The following is a 17,982-nucleotide window of genomic DNA, read 5'->3' as shown; positions in this document are numbered from 1 at the left end:
GGTCTAGGCTAGTATTTTCAGGAGACCTTTTGTGAATCGTATTCAATCACTCAAAATCTGCTTTTTAATTCCAAAACGAGATGTTGAGTATTGATTTTGTTGTTGCTGTATAACTCCTATTTAGACTCTCATGTGTGTGGAAGTGGGGAGTTTACATGTGCCCGTGGTGTTTGCATCCGTGAGGCCTGGCGTTGTGATGGCGATAATGATTGCAGAGACTGGTCAGATGAGGCTAACTGCACAGGTACCGTTTTTAAAGAATTCAATGAAGAAAACATCACTTGTGCATATCTACAATATACTGTAATGATTCATGCTATTTTTATCGAACAGGTTTCTGTTTAGGTTTTAATACCTTGCACATTTGCAAATTAATGCTAACTAGTGTCCTCACTGCATTTCTCACGATTAGGTGGCCACCATACTTGTGAATCCAGTAGTTTCCAGTGTCACACGGGCCACTGCATACCACAGCGCTGGACGTGTGACGGTGACAATGACTGCCAAGACGGCTCCGATGAAGACCCTCATTACTGCGGTAACATTTAAGCACTTTCTAACGTATTTTTTGTACATCACACCACATTGTACATTTCACCTCCTGTATTCATGCTGCTCAATAACACAAAGAATTTAGTCAGGAATCACACTAGTTTTTGTTGTCCTTTTGAAATACTATGTTAACATGACCTGAAAAGCTCTCCCTGCTTTATTGTGTCTTTATTATGCTGTCATACTTCAGTTTCCACGTCTGTTTGTGTGAGCAATAACATGTGTGCCCGTGTGTTTGAGCATGAATTAATCTTTCTTAAAGCAAGCCTCATGCTGTTGAACGTTTGGTTCATTCAGACAATATAACACATTTAACTCTGTATGTTTTTATTCTTTTCCAGAAGGAAGTAGCTGCAAAGGTTTCCAGTGTTCCAATGGCACCTGCTTGCCAGTCACCTCCCACTGCAATGGGAAGAAAGAATGTCCAGATGGTGCTGATGAGGACTACTGTGGTAAGCATGTTATTATAATATTAATATAGGTTTGTTAAGCATACGTATATTGCATTTAATTAACATGAACGTTGGAATATGCCACCATTTAGACCCACTGTGCACTCGTTACATGGAGTTTGTATGCAAGAACCGAGCCCAGTGTCTCTTTCAATCCATGGTATGTGATGGTGTGAAACACTGTGAAGATGGATCTGATGAAGATTCAGATTATGCCAAATGTGGTAAGGAATCTCACACTTATGTACTTATTACAAGATATATTGTTGTCATGCAAATGAAAATAGTAAATACAGTATGTGTTCAAATGCAATGAATTTCTTCCTGTTGTGCTGTGACTCCATCGCCCTCACAAACATTTGAAATTATTGTATTTAAAGAAAATTCTTAGTTTTGTACATGATAAACTGCCAAGTCTATGACTAATTGTTATGTTTGTGTTGTCAGCTACTCCATCTGAGTTTACCAAAGTATGTGACCAATACACCTTTGAGTGTGCCAATGGAGTATGTGTGAGTCTGGAGTGGAAATGTGATGGTATGGATGACTGCGGTGACTTCTCAGATGAAGCTAACTGTGGTAAAAAGACACCCCTCACACACACACACACATACTCTTCATCTTCGGTCAATAATCCACGACACAAGTGCACATAAAAAATGGGGATTCTTGAACAGTCCTAATTGTACTCTTGACTTTTAATCTCTGGTGTTGCAGCTGCTCCCACTGAGGTTCCTGGCTGCTCAAGGTATTTCCAATTTGAATGCAAAAATACACGCTGCATCCCAGCATGGTGGAAGTGTGATGGTGAAAACGACTGTGGTGATTGGTCGGACGAAGCCGAGTGCTCAGGTACGGACTATTTTCTACATTAGTTCGGTGCTACTTTATTTAGAATTTATTTTTGGGCTTCCCTGTGACTCTCTCTGGTTGAAAAAAATGAGTAATCTACTGTGTTTGTATGGTGCTGTTGTAAAATTAAACACTCCATAAACCCCCAACTTTTAGGTGAAGCAGTACATCCCACTGTGGCACCAGGACGACAGACTTGTGCCCCCAACCGCTTCCGCTGTACCAATGGAGCTTGTATCATCAACACTTGGGTTTGTGACGGCTACACTGACTGCGCTGATGGCACTGATGAGCTTGGATGTCCCACAGGTGGAGTTTTTTTTGTGCTATTTCTAGCACTTTTATGTAGACGATCCAGAGCTATAACATGTTTGAAAGTCTTGTATAATTTTTTTAACCATTTGTTAATATTTACAATACTGCCCCCCTCTGTGTGTAGTTGATCCAAATGTGACAATTAATCCACTGTCCACCCGGCACCCTTCATCCCATGTTCATTGCGATGAGGGTCAGTTTCTGTGTCACCATGAGCGACACTGCATCCCTGACTGGCAGCGTTGTGATGGCCGTATTCACTGTCGAGATGCCTCTGATGAAGCTGGTTGTTGTGAGTCTCTTTCTAATCCACTTTGACATAATTCGTGGAAAATTCCATCTTATTGCACTATAACTGAAGGATGTTTCAAGATATTCCTGAGGCAAAAATATTACTATTTCTATATAAAAACCAAACACATTTTATGTCTTTTCCTATCTAAGAAATTATGATGATGAAACTGTTTGAAATTACAAGTTCTAGTGCACTTTCATTTTTCAAGCATAATGCACTATTGTGGATAGTAAACAAGTACTTCCCCAAATTTCTGCAAAATGAAATGTTTTACTTCTCATTATGAGTTTTTGAGTTCTTTAAAACTTGAATTGTCAGCTGCATAATCATCTCCATTCTCTATATTCAACTTAAAATCTTGGAAGTGTAGCATGATTCTATTCTGAAAAATTAATATAAGGGGAAAAACACATGACCTTTTTTACAGCAACACACAGCACACCTTCCTGCGTGAATGGAACTCGCTGCACTGATGGGGAAATATGTGTGTTGGACGAAGAGTGGTGTGATGGCTTTTTAGATTGTTCCGACCACAGCGATGAGGACAACTGCACCAGTGAGTTCATGCATGTTGTTTCAGCACATCATCAACAGTATGTGCAGACTGCATATTTACTTACAGCTCAACTCTGTTTCCTTCCAGCGGATACCCAAGCCTATAAAGTCCAGAAACTTCAATGGAATCCTGACTTCTCTGGTGCCATCACTCTAACGTGGTCTCATCCCAAAAATCTTCCCCTGAACTCCTGCTACTACATTATTTATTACAGGTTATTTATCACACACGATGATGTTTATTATTATTTTTTATAGTTTAATGTTATTCACGACACATTTTCTTCATTATTTCTTAGTTTTCATTGGAAATGACATTGGATTATAAGCAGCAACTGTTGATTTGTCATTTTATCATTAGAATTGTTCATAGTAGTAATAGTATCTTATAGTAGTTTAATTGTATCAAAGTACATGGTAGTGGTAAATTAATTGCAGCAAGTCTCAAAATGTAAACCCTGATAACCCAGAACTAATTATTAATGTGAACTCATGGTTTTTCTATTTAATTTGTTTTAGGGTTGTTGGCACTCAGCAGTGGATAATCATGGACATTCACAGTAGCAAGACAAGTTATAAACTTACAGTCCTGAGACCAGACACCACCTATCAAGTCAAGGTTCTCGCACAGTGTCTCAGCAAGCTTCACAACACCAATGAAATGATAACAGTCAGAACACCAGAAGGATGTAAGTGTCTTGATTTAGATTTGATCTCAGACTGTTCGAAATCCTGTTTTTACTAATCCAACACTTAAGCTCAATGCATTTTATAAAGCATCCAATATTTCACTGTTGTTCCTTCTCTATTTTCAAGTCCTGTTGTATTTTATGTCCTTTTATTGTAAAATAATCCCATTTAAATCTAAATAGATCTCTAGAAATGATCCATATTTTCGTTGAAATGTTAGTTTGGTTCATCCGAATCTGAAAAAAGATGGCACCCAACATAATATTTGTTCTCTGCAGTGCCTGAGTCTCCTACACACTTAACACTGTCTTGTGACAAAAGTAAGGATGGGGCAGTCGATGTTTCCTGGAGTCCACCCGACAAAGGAAACGGACTCATTCGAGAGTATATTGTAAGTTTTCATTTTATTCTAAAAGATTATGAAGAACAATCCCAACATTTTTTTGAAAGGAGGGCTTTCTTACACTACACTGAACATTGGAAATGTAAATCTAAAAGTAAATAGGCTTTGAAGAGGTTTCTATTTGTGTGTGCTGCTTCTCAGGTTGAGTACAGTGAACAAACAGCCATTGAATGGACATCACAAAGAAGTACCACGACCAGATCAGAGATAACAGGACTGCAGCCAGACACAATGTACAAGTTCAGGGTAAGAAATGCACTCTTGGCATGACTATGCAATCTCTAATATTTTCCCTAATACATTAGTATTAGTCTTCAGACTAGAGCTGGGCAATATGACAAAAATTGTTATCATTATAGAAAAAAAATATCAGTCGATATCGATAATTATCACGATAACTTCATCTTTTTTTTAAATTTGAATCTTCAAACTTCTGTGAATAGGTAAATAAATTACTTTCCCTCTTAATTCAAATATGACTATGTCACCATACTTTATGAGAAGGGATAATATGAAATATGATGGTTTTTAAAAAGTATTTTTGGTTTTTTAGGCAATAAAGATAAGACAAACACCCTCCTTGGACTATGAAAAGAAACGAATTAAAACCGGCAGAAATTTTGACATGCATCGTTTTTTTATAAATTTAAAAGTTTCAAACCAAAAGTTGTTGTGCAATATGAAATAATAAAATAATCAACTTGGTCTGTAATTAGCGCTCATCTTGCAGCGCCTCCGTTCTCAGTTTGTGTAATTGCAGTTTAAAATTATGGATTTTTATCGAACGTTTTTAATATCACTTTTGGCAAATTATTTCCCGATCATTATTCTATGTCATTATTTCATACAAAAAATGCATGGTGTTGTTCCTTCTTTTATTTAATTTATTTATTTATTAATCAGGTGGCCGCTGTGACCAGCCGAGGCATGGGAAATTGGACTGAAATTAGAACTTTAACTCCAATGAAAGGTGAGATTATCTACTGTCCATTTAGAAATGTCGCTACACACCTATTGCAGGTTGTGGATCAACCTATTTTATTTTCATTTTTAACTTTTCTTCTGCTGCAGCACTGCCTTCTCCTTCTGTGAATGTCGACAGCGTCACTGCAGATTCCATGAGTCTATCATTCAGCCTCAACTCCCAGTATAAAGTATGTGGTTCATGTAATGTGGAAAAAAATGACTTTGCTCTCCTTAAAAACTAAAACAAACTATTTTTTTTAAAGGTAACGCAATACATCGTGACTCTATCCTGGCAATTTGACTCTCATATGAAGGAGAGCGAGAACTACACAGCCACAGACAATATACTTAATGGTACCTTCTGGCATTGTTTTTTTATTTACATTAGAAAAATCACACTGTATACTTCCACAAAATGTCAATAGATAAAACTGAGAATAATAGTCATGGCATTTAATGTTTTCGTTGTCTAATTTCAGTTAAGAACCTGACAGCAGGGACAGTTTATGAAGTGGCTGTGTGGGCTCACACCACAATCGGTGACAGTGCCACAGCTTTGTTTCATCACCAAACTGCTGGCGTCCAACCACACCAGCCCGTCTTAAAAGCCTCGGCCCTCAACCAAACCTCTGTGAATTGTAGCTGGACCATCAACAATGGCGAATCTGCAAAAGTAAAACATTTTGTCTACTATTAATACTAATATTACAACAGTTATGAACATAATTTTAGATAAATGAACCATAACATGATTAGAAGAAGTGTTCAAGTTGAAAATACATGCAAAAGATTGAGCTGGTTTTTATAATGGGTTAACATTGAGTCTTATTTAACATTGAATGATAATCTGCTGGTTCATTTATAGGTATATGGTGTATTTTATGCCACATCCTTCTTGGATTTATACCACAATCCCCACCTGGTCCACACCACCCTCACCAATCTGATAGTCACCGTGGCCCCCAATGAGCAGTATCTTTTCCTGGTAAGTCTCTTTTTCCATTTTGAAATATTTCATATGTCATGTCGTGTGCTACTGACACTATCCAATGATGGGAGGCTAAAATTCCCCCTTTTTAAATGATATATTCAAGGTAGTATTTGCTCAACATGATGGTAAACGGAAAAATACATGTCAGGTGATGTTTTGATTGACTTTGGCTTTAGGTACGGGCCGTCAATCCCTTCTTGGGGCCTCCATCTGAGCATGCTGTGGTCAAAATGATTCCTAGTGAACGACTACCACCCAGAAATCTCCACCGTGTACAAACAGAAAAGACAGAGGCCACGCTTAAGTGGCAGCCTCCATACGATGCACCGAATAAGTCTCTGGTAAAGTTCCGTCACTCAATTGACACTGATGAGAATGGATACATTTTAAATGTCTATAATTTTACATTTGATTGTTTCACATTCATGACATTGATTTGTACATTCATTTGTATTTTTTGATTGTGGAATTATGACCATAACATTTTAGTTGTGAATGTGCATTAAACTATTTCACCATTAACAATTTATTGCTTTCAAAATCAAAATGACATATTTGGATATGTTTTTTTAAATTATCGTTATTCTTACAGTCCATAAATATTCAATCTACTATTAACAAAGAAAAAAATCAAATATTTGCTTTAATTCCCCAAATACTTTGCTAAGTATATTTAAAGATATTATTGTCCATCCACTTGGACAGGGGAACTTCTTACTTGAACAGAAACATAATTATGTCGTCTCTTGTCTTTCTCCTTAGACATATGCAGTCCATGTGTGGGATGTTATCCGTAAAGTGGAGCGGGACTATAAAGTAGTTACAAAGAATAACACAGTGGAGTACCATCTGAAAGGGCTGGAGCCTGGAGGATGCTATAGCATCACAGTTCGTCTCCTTAACATGAGCAAGGAAGCTAGCTACAGTTTGACCACAGGTAAACGGCAAATTCATATATAAATATATACATGTCACAACCAAATTGTATTTGTTCATACTATATCAAAAACACTATCACTATTATCTAAATTTCCCTTTAAAATCGTGTGTATGAATGTGCGCTCACTTCTTGAAAATCTATTCTCCTTTGCTGCAGTTCCCCTTCCGGCTCCCGAAGCCTTGAAAATTCTGAATGAAAATGACCACATACTATTGTTCTGGAAGAGCATAGCCGTCAAAGATAAAACTTTCAATGAGAGCAGGGTAAGAAACCAGCTATGATTAGCATTCTTTGCACATGTTGACGCATTGACCGCCATTGAGACTTCCAATCCATTCTGGCTGAGACTCCCTGTTCATTTGGATTGAATGTTAATTTCTATCAACGAGAGAAATTGTTTTTTTTAATTTTTTTAAAATTTTATTTGTTGTAATTTTCAATTGAAATGAATTGAAATCTCTATGTTTAGGAGCATCAGTCTCTATCTTATACTCACCATCTCTACATAATGCTATTTGTTTACAGGGATATGAAGTGCATGTATATGACAGTTTAACTAACAAGACTACCTCCCTGGGAAACACAACAGAGACGTACTTCAGCATTAGAAGCCTGCAGATTGGACACAACTACACGTTTTCTGTCCAAGCCCGTTGCTTGCTAAACGGGCAGCTGTGTGGCGAGCCCGCACTGCTGCTTTATAACCAACTTAGAACAGGTACAGAAGAATACAACTCTAATCAATGTAATATTTAACTGTTTTACTAGGAAAAGACAACTTTTATTAGCCATTTACCAAAAAAATGTGCACACGCCGTCCACCGTGCACTTGTTCTTGTTCCCTCTAAAAACAGAAGTAATCTTTGATTGCCACGCACATCTGAAAAGAACTGACACAATATCCCCAGAAAATTGCATCCCATATAGTTACACTATTGGTTTTATTTAGCAAACCATCGCATGTTTAAGGATTTATTGGAGGCTTTTTTTCCAAGTAATGCTATCATTAATATACACACACACACACACACCCACACACGTGTGTGTGTGTATATATATATATATATATATATGTATATGAATTTATTATATGTATTTATAGGTGCGAGTGAGGCATCTCCAGGTGATGGCCATTCTGAGGACACGGCAGCAGTGGTGGTCCCAGTCCTCTTCCTTTTGCTTATTGGTGTGTGTGGCGGCTTAGTGGTGCTCTACCTCAGACACCGTCGACTACAGAACAATTTTACCGCCTTTGCCAATTCCCACTACAACTCACGCTTAGGCTCTGCAGTCTTCTCCTCGGGGGATGAACTAGGTGAGAGAGCTTTTTTTGCACTGTATAACAATTATGAATGGTGCAGAATATTGCAATATTGTTGCAATTATTATTTTTGCTAAGTCTGATGTTTTCGTGTTTATCTGAAGTTTGACATGATCTGTAACATTCACATCAAAGTCTTCTGTTACGTAACTAAGGATAACTTTTGTCATGTGGAGCAAATAGTATTTAGTCAAGCACCAATTTTGCAAGTCCTCCTACTTGAAAAGATTAGAAAGACCTGTAATTGTCAACAGTGGTCTTAAATCTCAACCATGAGAGAGGGAATGTGGAAAAAAACACCTGAAGATCACATTGTTTGATTTTTAAAGACTTTATTTCCAAATTAGAGTGGAAAATAAATATTTGGTCACCTACAAACAAACAAGATTTCTGGGTGTCAAAGAGATCTAACTTCTAACGCGGTTTTCACTCGTTACCTGTATTAATAGCATTTGTTTTAACTCATTATCGGTATAAAAGACGGCTGTCTAAAACCTCAGTCTTTCACACTCCAAACTTTGGCCAAGACCAAAGAGCTGTCAAATGACACTATAGAAAAATGACAATGATCCCAAACACACAGCCAGGGCAACAAAAGAGTGGCTACATAAGAAGCGTTACATGGTCTTGGAGTGGCCTAACCAGTCTCCAGATCTCAACCCAATAGAAAATCAGTGGAGGGAGTTGAAAGTCCGCGTTGTCCAACGACAGCCCCAAGACATCACTGCTCTAGAGTAGATCTGCATGGAGGAATATCTCAAAATACCAGAAACAGTGTGTGAAAAGCTTGTGGAGAGTTCCAGAAAATGTTATTGCCAACAAAGGGTAATAATGTGATTGTCCGTTTTTTTCCACATTCTGTCTCTCATGGTTGAGGTTTGCCTAGGTCGACAATTACAGGCCTCTAATCTTTTCAAGTAGGATAACTTGCATAATTGGTGGTTGACTAAATACTTTTTTGCCCCACTGCATCTTCATGTGTTCACCTACCTCTCTTTTTCCCCACTAGTGGATGATGATGAAGATGCCCCCATGATTAGCGGCTTCTCAGACGACGTTCCCATGGTTATTGCGTAGCGCAACCTTCTTCCTTTTACTGACTTCTCTCCTTCTTGCACTCTGTTGACAGGAACCCAATTAGAAAGAAACATGAAGAAAATGAGATAGCTATTTTTCAAATATACAATGCACTTTTTTGAACGCGCAATAACTTATTTTTTATATAAAAGGTGAATATATGTATATGGGGTTAAAAAAGGACTTTGATGTGTTGGACACTGAGGCATACTGTGAAGAAATTAGAAACATTTTTTTGAGCATGACGTGGAACCTCCGGACCCCTTGCGAGTGGTCCATTGCGTAAAGCCAAAATATATATATATATCCAGAGACTTAAACATAGAATGCAAAAATGTACAAACACTAAAAAACTAAATTTAACAAAAAAAAATGTAAATGGCAACTGTACTTTTAAGCAACAGCCTACAGGTCTTAGCCCAATGGGAGTAGGTTAAAATAGTCATTTTAAAATCGCTTATTTTTGGTGGGATTTGAATTTTTCACATCTGATTTCCATTCGGGATCATTATAAACAGTACATGCATTAATTAGTCACTCTTGTGACTGTTTAAGTAGATTGATTTTTATTTTGTTCCATCACCAGCACACTGTTGTATGTTTGTACATTGACGCAACATGTGCCAAAAATGATTGGATTATTCTAATCTAAAGAGGTTGATAACACCTCGTATCACGACTACTTGTAAATATTGGCTTTTAATACATTTTATCTTTGTATTTCTGCAACCCATCATATTGTGAAATATATATATTTAGATTTTTTTTAAGTGTTCATTTTAATCTAGGTGAAATGGTCATCCCCAGCTTTTTTTGCCATTAATGTAGTCATCATGTTTGGAGTTCTCAGGGAATTGTGTTGGGTACCAGCGAAGCGCCACCGTCATCATCCTTTTTGGGTTCGTATCATTGGCTGTTAGGATTCGCTTCTAATATTTACATGCAGATTTTATTAAGCAACTCTTCTCCCCAAAGTAACACTTGTCTATTCTGAGATTACTTTAAGATGGCTGATATGATTTCTTGTCAACGTTAGATTTCCTGTAGACCATCTTACTGCAGAGGGTTAGGTAAGTCACCATTTTTTGTTTTTACATTAAAGAAAGAAACCTTTTCTATCATTAAGAAATTAAAAAAAAAAAATGCTCTGTACATTTTTATACTGCCAGACCTTTAAAAAAAAAAATCCAAATCGGTTAGTCGTCTATACGAGTGTTAAATCACCAAACTATATTTTAACACAGTTTATTTACAATGTGACTCAAATCTTTGGGCAGTCACTAAGATTTTGTCTTTCCACAAAAAAAACGGCGCTGCTTCTGCAGATCCTATTGTCAATCCTCCACTCTTTGTCAATGGTTTATTCAATGTTTGCACTTTTTCCATGGCCCAAAATACTCTCATTACAATTCAATTTATTGTCAGTAATGATTATACTGTGACCTGGTGGGTTTAAGTACTTAATTGTATATCGACTTTATACATTTTAAATAGGAATAAGTACAGGGTGTCTCAAAAAATGTACTCACTTTTAGAATGACCTTTCATTCTAAAAGTGAGTACATTTTTTTGAGACACCCTGTATTTTCGGACAGGCACTACTATTTTGGCAGAGGTTGTTCGTTAAATTTTAAATCTACCAGTTAATTTGTGGTTCGTTGTTTAAACCATCTGGAATAAACCACACACTGCATGAGAAGATTACAGTGTTAAAGATGAATTGGCAATATCTCCTATTTAAGCTTAAAGACAATATTTAGAATGTGTACACATGAGAAGAATTTACCTAAATAACTGTTTACTAGATTATTACAGATACAATATGATTCACAAACTACAAAAATTAAGAGAGTAAACCGCATTTGTCAAAAGAAAATGTGTTGCGTGACTTCAAACTAACAACCTGCTATGTCTACCTGCTGATTTGGTAAAGTTTTAAAGAACTGCGCATAGTTCTTTGTTTTGCACGTCCATTAATGTGTCAGTTTTGAAACACGATAAATAATATGAAGTCACCAATGTCCGTCCTGACTGTATGGTAGTCTTTCAAATGCATTATTGTTTGTCGCCTTTGGCCTTGAGCTGCCAGGTCTTTTGCTAGATTATAAATTGTTTTTGTTAGTTTCTTGTTAAAAGGTCCTCGTGAATGTATTTTATACTCATTTCCTTATGCCACCGATGACTTTTATGTTCATTTTGATTCACTCTTATCACTGTAGGCAACTATTCAAGTAAGGAATTGACAATTTTCGTTTATAATGACTCCGATTCCAATTGTTGTGATAGTCAAGGCAACAAAATCATTACAGTCTTGATGAGAATTTTTGTTTTATTTCCATCTTTTTGTGTTGTCTTTGCCTTAACATGGAAGTTTTTTTTGTAATTATTCTGTTTTTAATCTCTGGAAATAATGTTGTGTTTTGTTTTGGTTTGCATTTGACCACAAAATGCCTTTTAAGACACTTCAGGTGTCTTTTTATTAACGTAGGGTAGAAATCAATGTCACACATGCACACTAAGTCACACTGCAAAAGATGATGCTATTAACAGGGCTTCTTTTTTTCTCTCTCCCAGTTTTGTCAAATCACTGCTTCATTCTCTTACTAGGGACACTTTTTTTAGCTTTTTTTCTCATGTGAAAAGTATAATTGTTTTGTCAAAAAGTTTGCTTCAAAATGTTTGGCACGGATAACTGGCAGTTGCCGTCTTTGATGATATTGATGTCTTATTTGCTTATCTCAGAGGTTGCAAGAAGACAAATGTTTAAGAAACCGTGTGAGGTGATTTAAAAAAAAACCCCTTCTGAAAATAAAGGTGTTTAAAAGTCCATTCGGTCCTTTTGACTTTAAACATTTGGCACGGCAATTGTACATCCCAAAATGGATTGCATTAGGCAGTCCAGTTAGCTGATCTGTTCTGTACCCCGGCCAAGCCAATCCATCAAACAGGTTGCCTTGGATATTTTACTGGGAGGGTCTGTCAGGGTTCCAATTTTGAGCAGGTACTGCTCAAATCAGAGCTGTATTTATGGAAATCTCCACATGAGAGCAGTAGATACTTAAGCATCGCTTCCCCGAGTGAGATTTCCTTCTTTCAACAAATTGTAATTTGCCAAGAAGCACAAGGGAAATTACTTAAGAACAACAGCTCTCAATGACAGTACGAAAAAACACTAACTGTGGAAGTTAATAAATATATGTGCAGTGCAAGCAAAATAACTGTGGAGGTCAATGCATATATGCACAGTGCTCATAGTAATTATATGAATAAGAAAAAAATCATTATAAAAGTCAATAGACAGGTGGAAAAGCGAGACATTCTTAAGAAACAGAGTTGGGCAGCACCTGGGTTTTATTGTGTAGTATTATGTAGCAAATAACAGTTCTGAGGTACAAACTGTTCTTAATGTGTTCTCAACTATGTGTGGGCAAAAGGTCCAGGTTTTTAGTCCAATCAAACAATTCCAGACCTTTTCAGCAGTCCATTGTCTTACAAATGTAATTAGTTGATTGCAGTCTGCTGCTGCTTGTTTTTGCAGAAAGGTCTTTTGCTAAATTGTCTGTGCAGGATCAGCTGGAACAAAGACCTGGACCCACAGAAGACCTTTGTGGAATAATTGCCCACCTCTGTTCTTGACAATATTGGCTTTCCTGTGGGAAGGAGTTGGTTCCTCAGGTAAGAATATTTTCTGATTATGTTGCTGTTGCATCCTGTAAAAATTTAAATGCATGTCCATTGACTTCAATAGGTGTTTTCAATATCAATTTCCCTCCTTTACTACCTACCAGAACACACCATGTGACCTAGGCTGTTAGTGAATAAGTTAAGATAATAATCACTTTTGAAGAGATGTACATTGTAATGAGCAATGGGTTCATTTTTTTAATCTTTTCCAAAAAAAAAGGTTTCTGACAACAGAAGACAAGTCTCTAAAAACAAACCACTTGTCTCATTCTCCAGGGGTTAAGATGTTGGTCAAGAGGTTTTGTGACTTGCCATTGTCAAAGGTCAACAAAGTAGAGTTAAGGTCAAGATCTGATGAAAGCCAGCATTGGAGAGTGGAAAGCGACAGAGGTAGTGATGACAAAGCGGAGTGTGCTCAACCAGACAAAGCCTGCTGATGACTGCTTTGCTATTAGGCAGCTTTCAAAGGCCATTGTTAGCAAAGTAGACAAGGATGATCATCATCTCAAAGGTTGTCCACTCGATATTGACCGTTTCACAACAAGGGCTTAAAAGGGCAAGTGATGCCCAATTCTCGCTTATGTTATCAAGTACATTTTTATTTTTCAGCTAAAGTGTAATGGAACATCCACTACAGGAGATGATAGTGGGATTTTCATTGTTAAATTCCAAGAGGAAAATAAGCTCTTGTGTCGTTTTCATGCAGTAATAATAGGGACAGACCACAAAAGTGTGAGAGAAATTAGGTGTAGTGAATAAATCCTTGACAACATAGTCAAATGTGGGAGAAAAATAATATACCTGAAAGTTGGAGATAAACAGCAAGTTAAGGCAAGAAAATATTGTGTGATGCACCGTTTGTAGCAATTGCCTTCGCTCTGATTATGGTGCCATCCACAGAAAGGCCAATGAGCTTACAGTGTAAGCTTTGGCACCATGAAATCAAATAAATGAATGTCTCACTTACAGATTTTGTACCCCAATAAATCTCTTGAATTGTCAGCGTTGTACCAGCAAAGACCTGCCTAATATTGCCAACAATGTTACTGTACTTTCAACAATTTTATAGAATATAATGTCAGAAAGATTTATCACAAATGTATGGCATTTCTTCAATCCATTTGCGTTCCTGATGCGAATTCCTGTGGTTTCAACTAGCGCCACCCAATAAGCGGTCAAAAGGTCAGAAAGATTGGACCGTGAAGAGAGAAGGACTAGTGTTGGTGATAGATATATGTGTTGGCTCCGTCCATTGGTCATCAATTGTGCTTGTGTACAGGAATTTGTTTGCACTCTGTATGTGAGGCAGTGGAGATGCTGCATTTTTATTTTTATAATATACAATACACATCCTATCTCTACAACTCCTTTCCACCATCCCTCACCCTGCTGAATATAAAGGATGCATTTGTTCGCAAATTTGTGCCATTGTTCACTTGCTTTCCATCAGGATTCTGCTTACTGTCAGATTCCAACAATATGGGCGGTTTGGACAATGGCTGGACTATATGGTCTGGCTGAAACCACGAGAACGGATGCTAACAGAGGTTCCTTGACCTTGGTATGGTACAGACAACGACTGCAGTGTGAGGCTGCCTGACGATTGATTATTTTGATTTTTTTTGTTGGTTTTTTTTTGCTGTTTGGATGGATGTCAAGGGAAATAAAAAACCTGAAAAAGATCCTGAGGGAATGAAGAGTGGGCAGATGTAAAGTCAGGAGGGAAATCAAGTGACTTAGCATAACGTACCCACAATACTCTTGCCTGGGATTTAAGGCCTGCATACCTGATACCAGGCTCAACTCTAATTGGCCATTTTTTTGGAATGGTGGACAATGCTTCTTTCTCCTATTATCTCCTTCTTCCTTGCTATGTGGCGGTCAGGTTACTTAAAAGTAACAAGTTCTCTGTCCTCTCCTTCTAACTTACAACTACTGTCTTTAATGATGGTCAAGATATCATCAATAATTCATCCGCATATATGTTCCCAACATGAATATACGAACACTAAATGCATATTGATATCAAGTCAAAGAGGGTTTTTGTTTCAATAAATTTCACGTAATCGCCCAATGTCATACTTCGACCTTTCTAAAAGTGGGAGGGAACAGTCTTTGAGGGACCAGGTGTTGCTATGTGTGCATTCTCAGTGTCACTGTGTGCATTGCAAGGACAAAGACAGTATTGAGGAGACAGACATGGAGCAGGGAGCAGCACAGGATACTCTTACAGACAGCCCAGCATTTGTGCCAAGTTCACCCTTCATCCACACAACAGAGACTGTGTTCAGTTTTCCCCCTACTGCCATCTTTGTTCAGTCTGACTCCTTCCTTCTAATCATTTCTATTCTTCTTCTTTTTTTTGTTTATATACACCAGGGGTGGCTTGGCTTAGAGTTGACATCTCGACCCAGATACTGATAATGACGGCTCTCAATGAACTGGGCAGTGAAGTGTGTGTGTGTGTGTGGCCATTTATATTGACTTATCTAATGCTTGCATATGTTCTCCTGAATTTGGTTTCTGTGTCTATGCATAAGTTTCCTCCATGGGTGCCAGTGGGTGTGTCCAACATAATTAACTCTCCACAGAAGTGTGTCATTCCTCTATTGTGTGTCACAGCGGACCACGGGGGTCCTGAAGAAGAGCGGAAATGCTGAATTAGCCTTGCATTATGCCATCAGCTTGGCTTTTTTCAGCTTTCCTTTAAGCATGCATCCTATTTTGTATTAAGGGTCTTAATGAATGCAAAAATGTGTCTACACTTCCTCCAAATGGATAACTGATTGATTGTCAGGGTCAATGTTTGGTGACCTTATTCAGAGAAATGTTACTTTTTCCTTGTAGATCGTCCATGCTGCTTTGCACACTCAGATTTCACGCTGCAACATTAACACAAGTTGACACACTGGATTAAAAGCAGAGCGTTGGAATGCCCGGGTCCTTTGTGCAGCATGGAGCTCAGCCAAGGGTCTTCACTCTGAGGCCAAGAGAGACCTGGGAAAGGAGCAATGTTAGAAAATAGCTATAAGACAGGGCAAGAGGTTGGAATGTACCTGATCTGTGAAAATGTTCAGGACTTGCTTTACAGTCAGATACATGGGTTTTGATGATTGAAGTTAAGATGTGAAAATGATTCATTTGGGTTGTATTTAAAAACCTACCTTTTACGATCCAATTTTCCCAAAGCTCTTCTTGACTAAAACAACACAAATTTATGGAGAATAAGTTACTAAAAATTATGATAAATTGATTTCATCAAATTTGATGAGTGGTTATGGTGTTGGCCTTGGAGTTCTGGGGTTTTGAGTTCGATCCCAGGTCAGTCCTACTGTGAAGTTTGCAAGTTCTCTTGTGGCTTGTGTGGGTTTTCTCCAGGTACTCTGGATTTCTTCCACATTCTAAACACATGCACATGCAAACCTTGTGAGGAAAAGTGGTTCAGAAAAGTCATGAATGAATTAAAATTGCAACCCTTATCAGGATAAAGTGTTATGGTGAATTATATGGTTTTTATTGTGTTTTGTGTATGTGACTGTCTGTTTTGGCAGGTCACCACAGGTCACAACTTGTATGCCACCACTGACAAAAATCAACTAAAATACCCTATAAAGTGGAATGGAAAATGAAGGAATGACCATTATGTAGAAAATGGAATTGTTTAGGGGAAAAGGGTTAGGGTTACATATTTTGGACATTGCCCCTTTTCTGTCTTTGCTAAATGCCAGAAAGATGTCCCCTTTTTGGTTTTGTGGAAAATAGGCACTCTAATTTTGAGCCCTAACCTAATGGGGGTGGTTTACTGGAACACAGAAACATCAACATTGCATACCAAAGTCATACAATTACATTACACAATCACTGAATATATTCATCAATTGTTTATGTGACAACAAGGCTAGAATATGTTAATCACAGGCTTTCATTATGCTTTCAATAATCGACGGCGATGCATATTTTGATCAAAATTCTTCACCTATGACACCACTTGCTACAATTCTCTTACCAGTTACTGTCTCTTTTGGCTCTAGGAGGTAATCTACCAACAAGCAGCAGCGTCACTTTGCAGCACAAACTGAGAGGCAATGTGAGTAGGAGCTGTTGATTTATACTATCTACATTACTGTTATGGTCCACACATTTAAATCATCAATGACATTTTTGAAAATAGGACTTTAAGCATGGCGATTTAAGCCTGCAGGATAGAGTGAGTGAGTGAGTGAACGGGCAACTGACATTGACCTGCTGAGGCTCTCCATGGTAACGGAGCAGTCCAGTCACACCTCATTATTCCAAGCTGAGTGTTTGTATTGGCTGGCCAGTTCCGGAATGTATTCTGCCCATGCTAATAGCCATCAGATGCCATCGGCTCATCACACTCAGCATTGTCACACACGTGTGCACACACATACACAGCAAATGAAGAGATAGGATTTCATATTTCATTTTCCAAAGAAAGGCTAGCCGATGCCCTTCATGTTTAACAGATGTATATGCCAAAAAACTGCTATTAATCTGGATTGCCAATTGAAGGTTAAGATTTTTTTTGGTCAGACTAAGAATCTACCAAATTCAGGCGGAAGGCTCATTGTTCTTTGCTTTGTGAATATATTGAATACATTTAATTGAAAAAATACTTTGTTTCTTTTCAGTTTGGAGGGTCATTGATGTTACTCCTTGGCATCTACAAAAATGTAAGTTACAAAATGTTCCGGAATTTAGTTTTTCTCTTTCTGTGACTAAACCTTTGTAGCAGACCCACAATGTAAGGTTTATTGACAATTTTAAAGCTTACAAAACTTACAATTGGTGATTGCAACTAACGGCGTAGGATTTCGCTACTCACTCTATACAAATTAGGCAAGATTTAACTCATCCTGGCAACTGTC

General features: G+C 37.7%; 1 protein-coding gene across 1 annotated transcript in view; it reads left to right on the top strand.

Annotated features, from left to right (window-relative positions):
• Positions 1-12,236, top strand: part of sorl1 (sortilin-related receptor, L(DLR class) A repeats containing) — a 37,335-nt gene extending 25,099 nt beyond the window's left edge. The window contains exons 25-48 of the mRNA XM_077722000.1: positions 125-244; positions 413-538; positions 894-1,004; positions 1,097-1,228; positions 1,452-1,583; positions 1,722-1,856; positions 2,013-2,165; positions 2,296-2,463; positions 2,894-3,022; positions 3,110-3,236; positions 3,541-3,710; positions 3,990-4,102; positions 4,256-4,360; positions 5,018-5,084; positions 5,186-5,268; positions 5,344-5,434; positions 5,560-5,753; positions 5,946-6,065; positions 6,248-6,412; positions 6,834-7,008; positions 7,168-7,274; positions 7,537-7,729; positions 8,114-8,326; positions 9,342-12,236. Of these exons, the coding sequence (XP_077578126.1) occupies positions 125-244; positions 413-538; positions 894-1,004; positions 1,097-1,228; positions 1,452-1,583; positions 1,722-1,856; positions 2,013-2,165; positions 2,296-2,463; positions 2,894-3,022; positions 3,110-3,236; positions 3,541-3,710; positions 3,990-4,102; positions 4,256-4,360; positions 5,018-5,084; positions 5,186-5,268; positions 5,344-5,434; positions 5,560-5,753; positions 5,946-6,065; positions 6,248-6,412; positions 6,834-7,008; positions 7,168-7,274; positions 7,537-7,729; positions 8,114-8,326; positions 9,342-9,409 (3,197 nt within the window). The 3' untranslated portion in view covers positions 9,410-12,236. The remainder of the gene's footprint in view (positions 1-124; positions 245-412; positions 539-893; positions 1,005-1,096; positions 1,229-1,451; positions 1,584-1,721; positions 1,857-2,012; positions 2,166-2,295; positions 2,464-2,893; positions 3,023-3,109; positions 3,237-3,540; positions 3,711-3,989; positions 4,103-4,255; positions 4,361-5,017; positions 5,085-5,185; positions 5,269-5,343; positions 5,435-5,559; positions 5,754-5,945; positions 6,066-6,247; positions 6,413-6,833; positions 7,009-7,167; positions 7,275-7,536; positions 7,730-8,113; positions 8,327-9,341) is intronic.
• Positions 12,237-17,982: the final 5,746 nt, after the last annotated feature.

Source organism: Stigmatopora nigra, chromosome 8 (genome assembly GCF_051989575.1).
Source record: "Stigmatopora nigra isolate UIUO_SnigA chromosome 8, RoL_Snig_1.1, whole genome shotgun sequence".
NCBI lineage: Eukaryota > Metazoa > Chordata > Actinopteri > Syngnathiformes > Syngnathidae > Stigmatopora > Stigmatopora nigra.
This window is presented reverse-complemented; position numbering and strand designations above follow the sequence as displayed.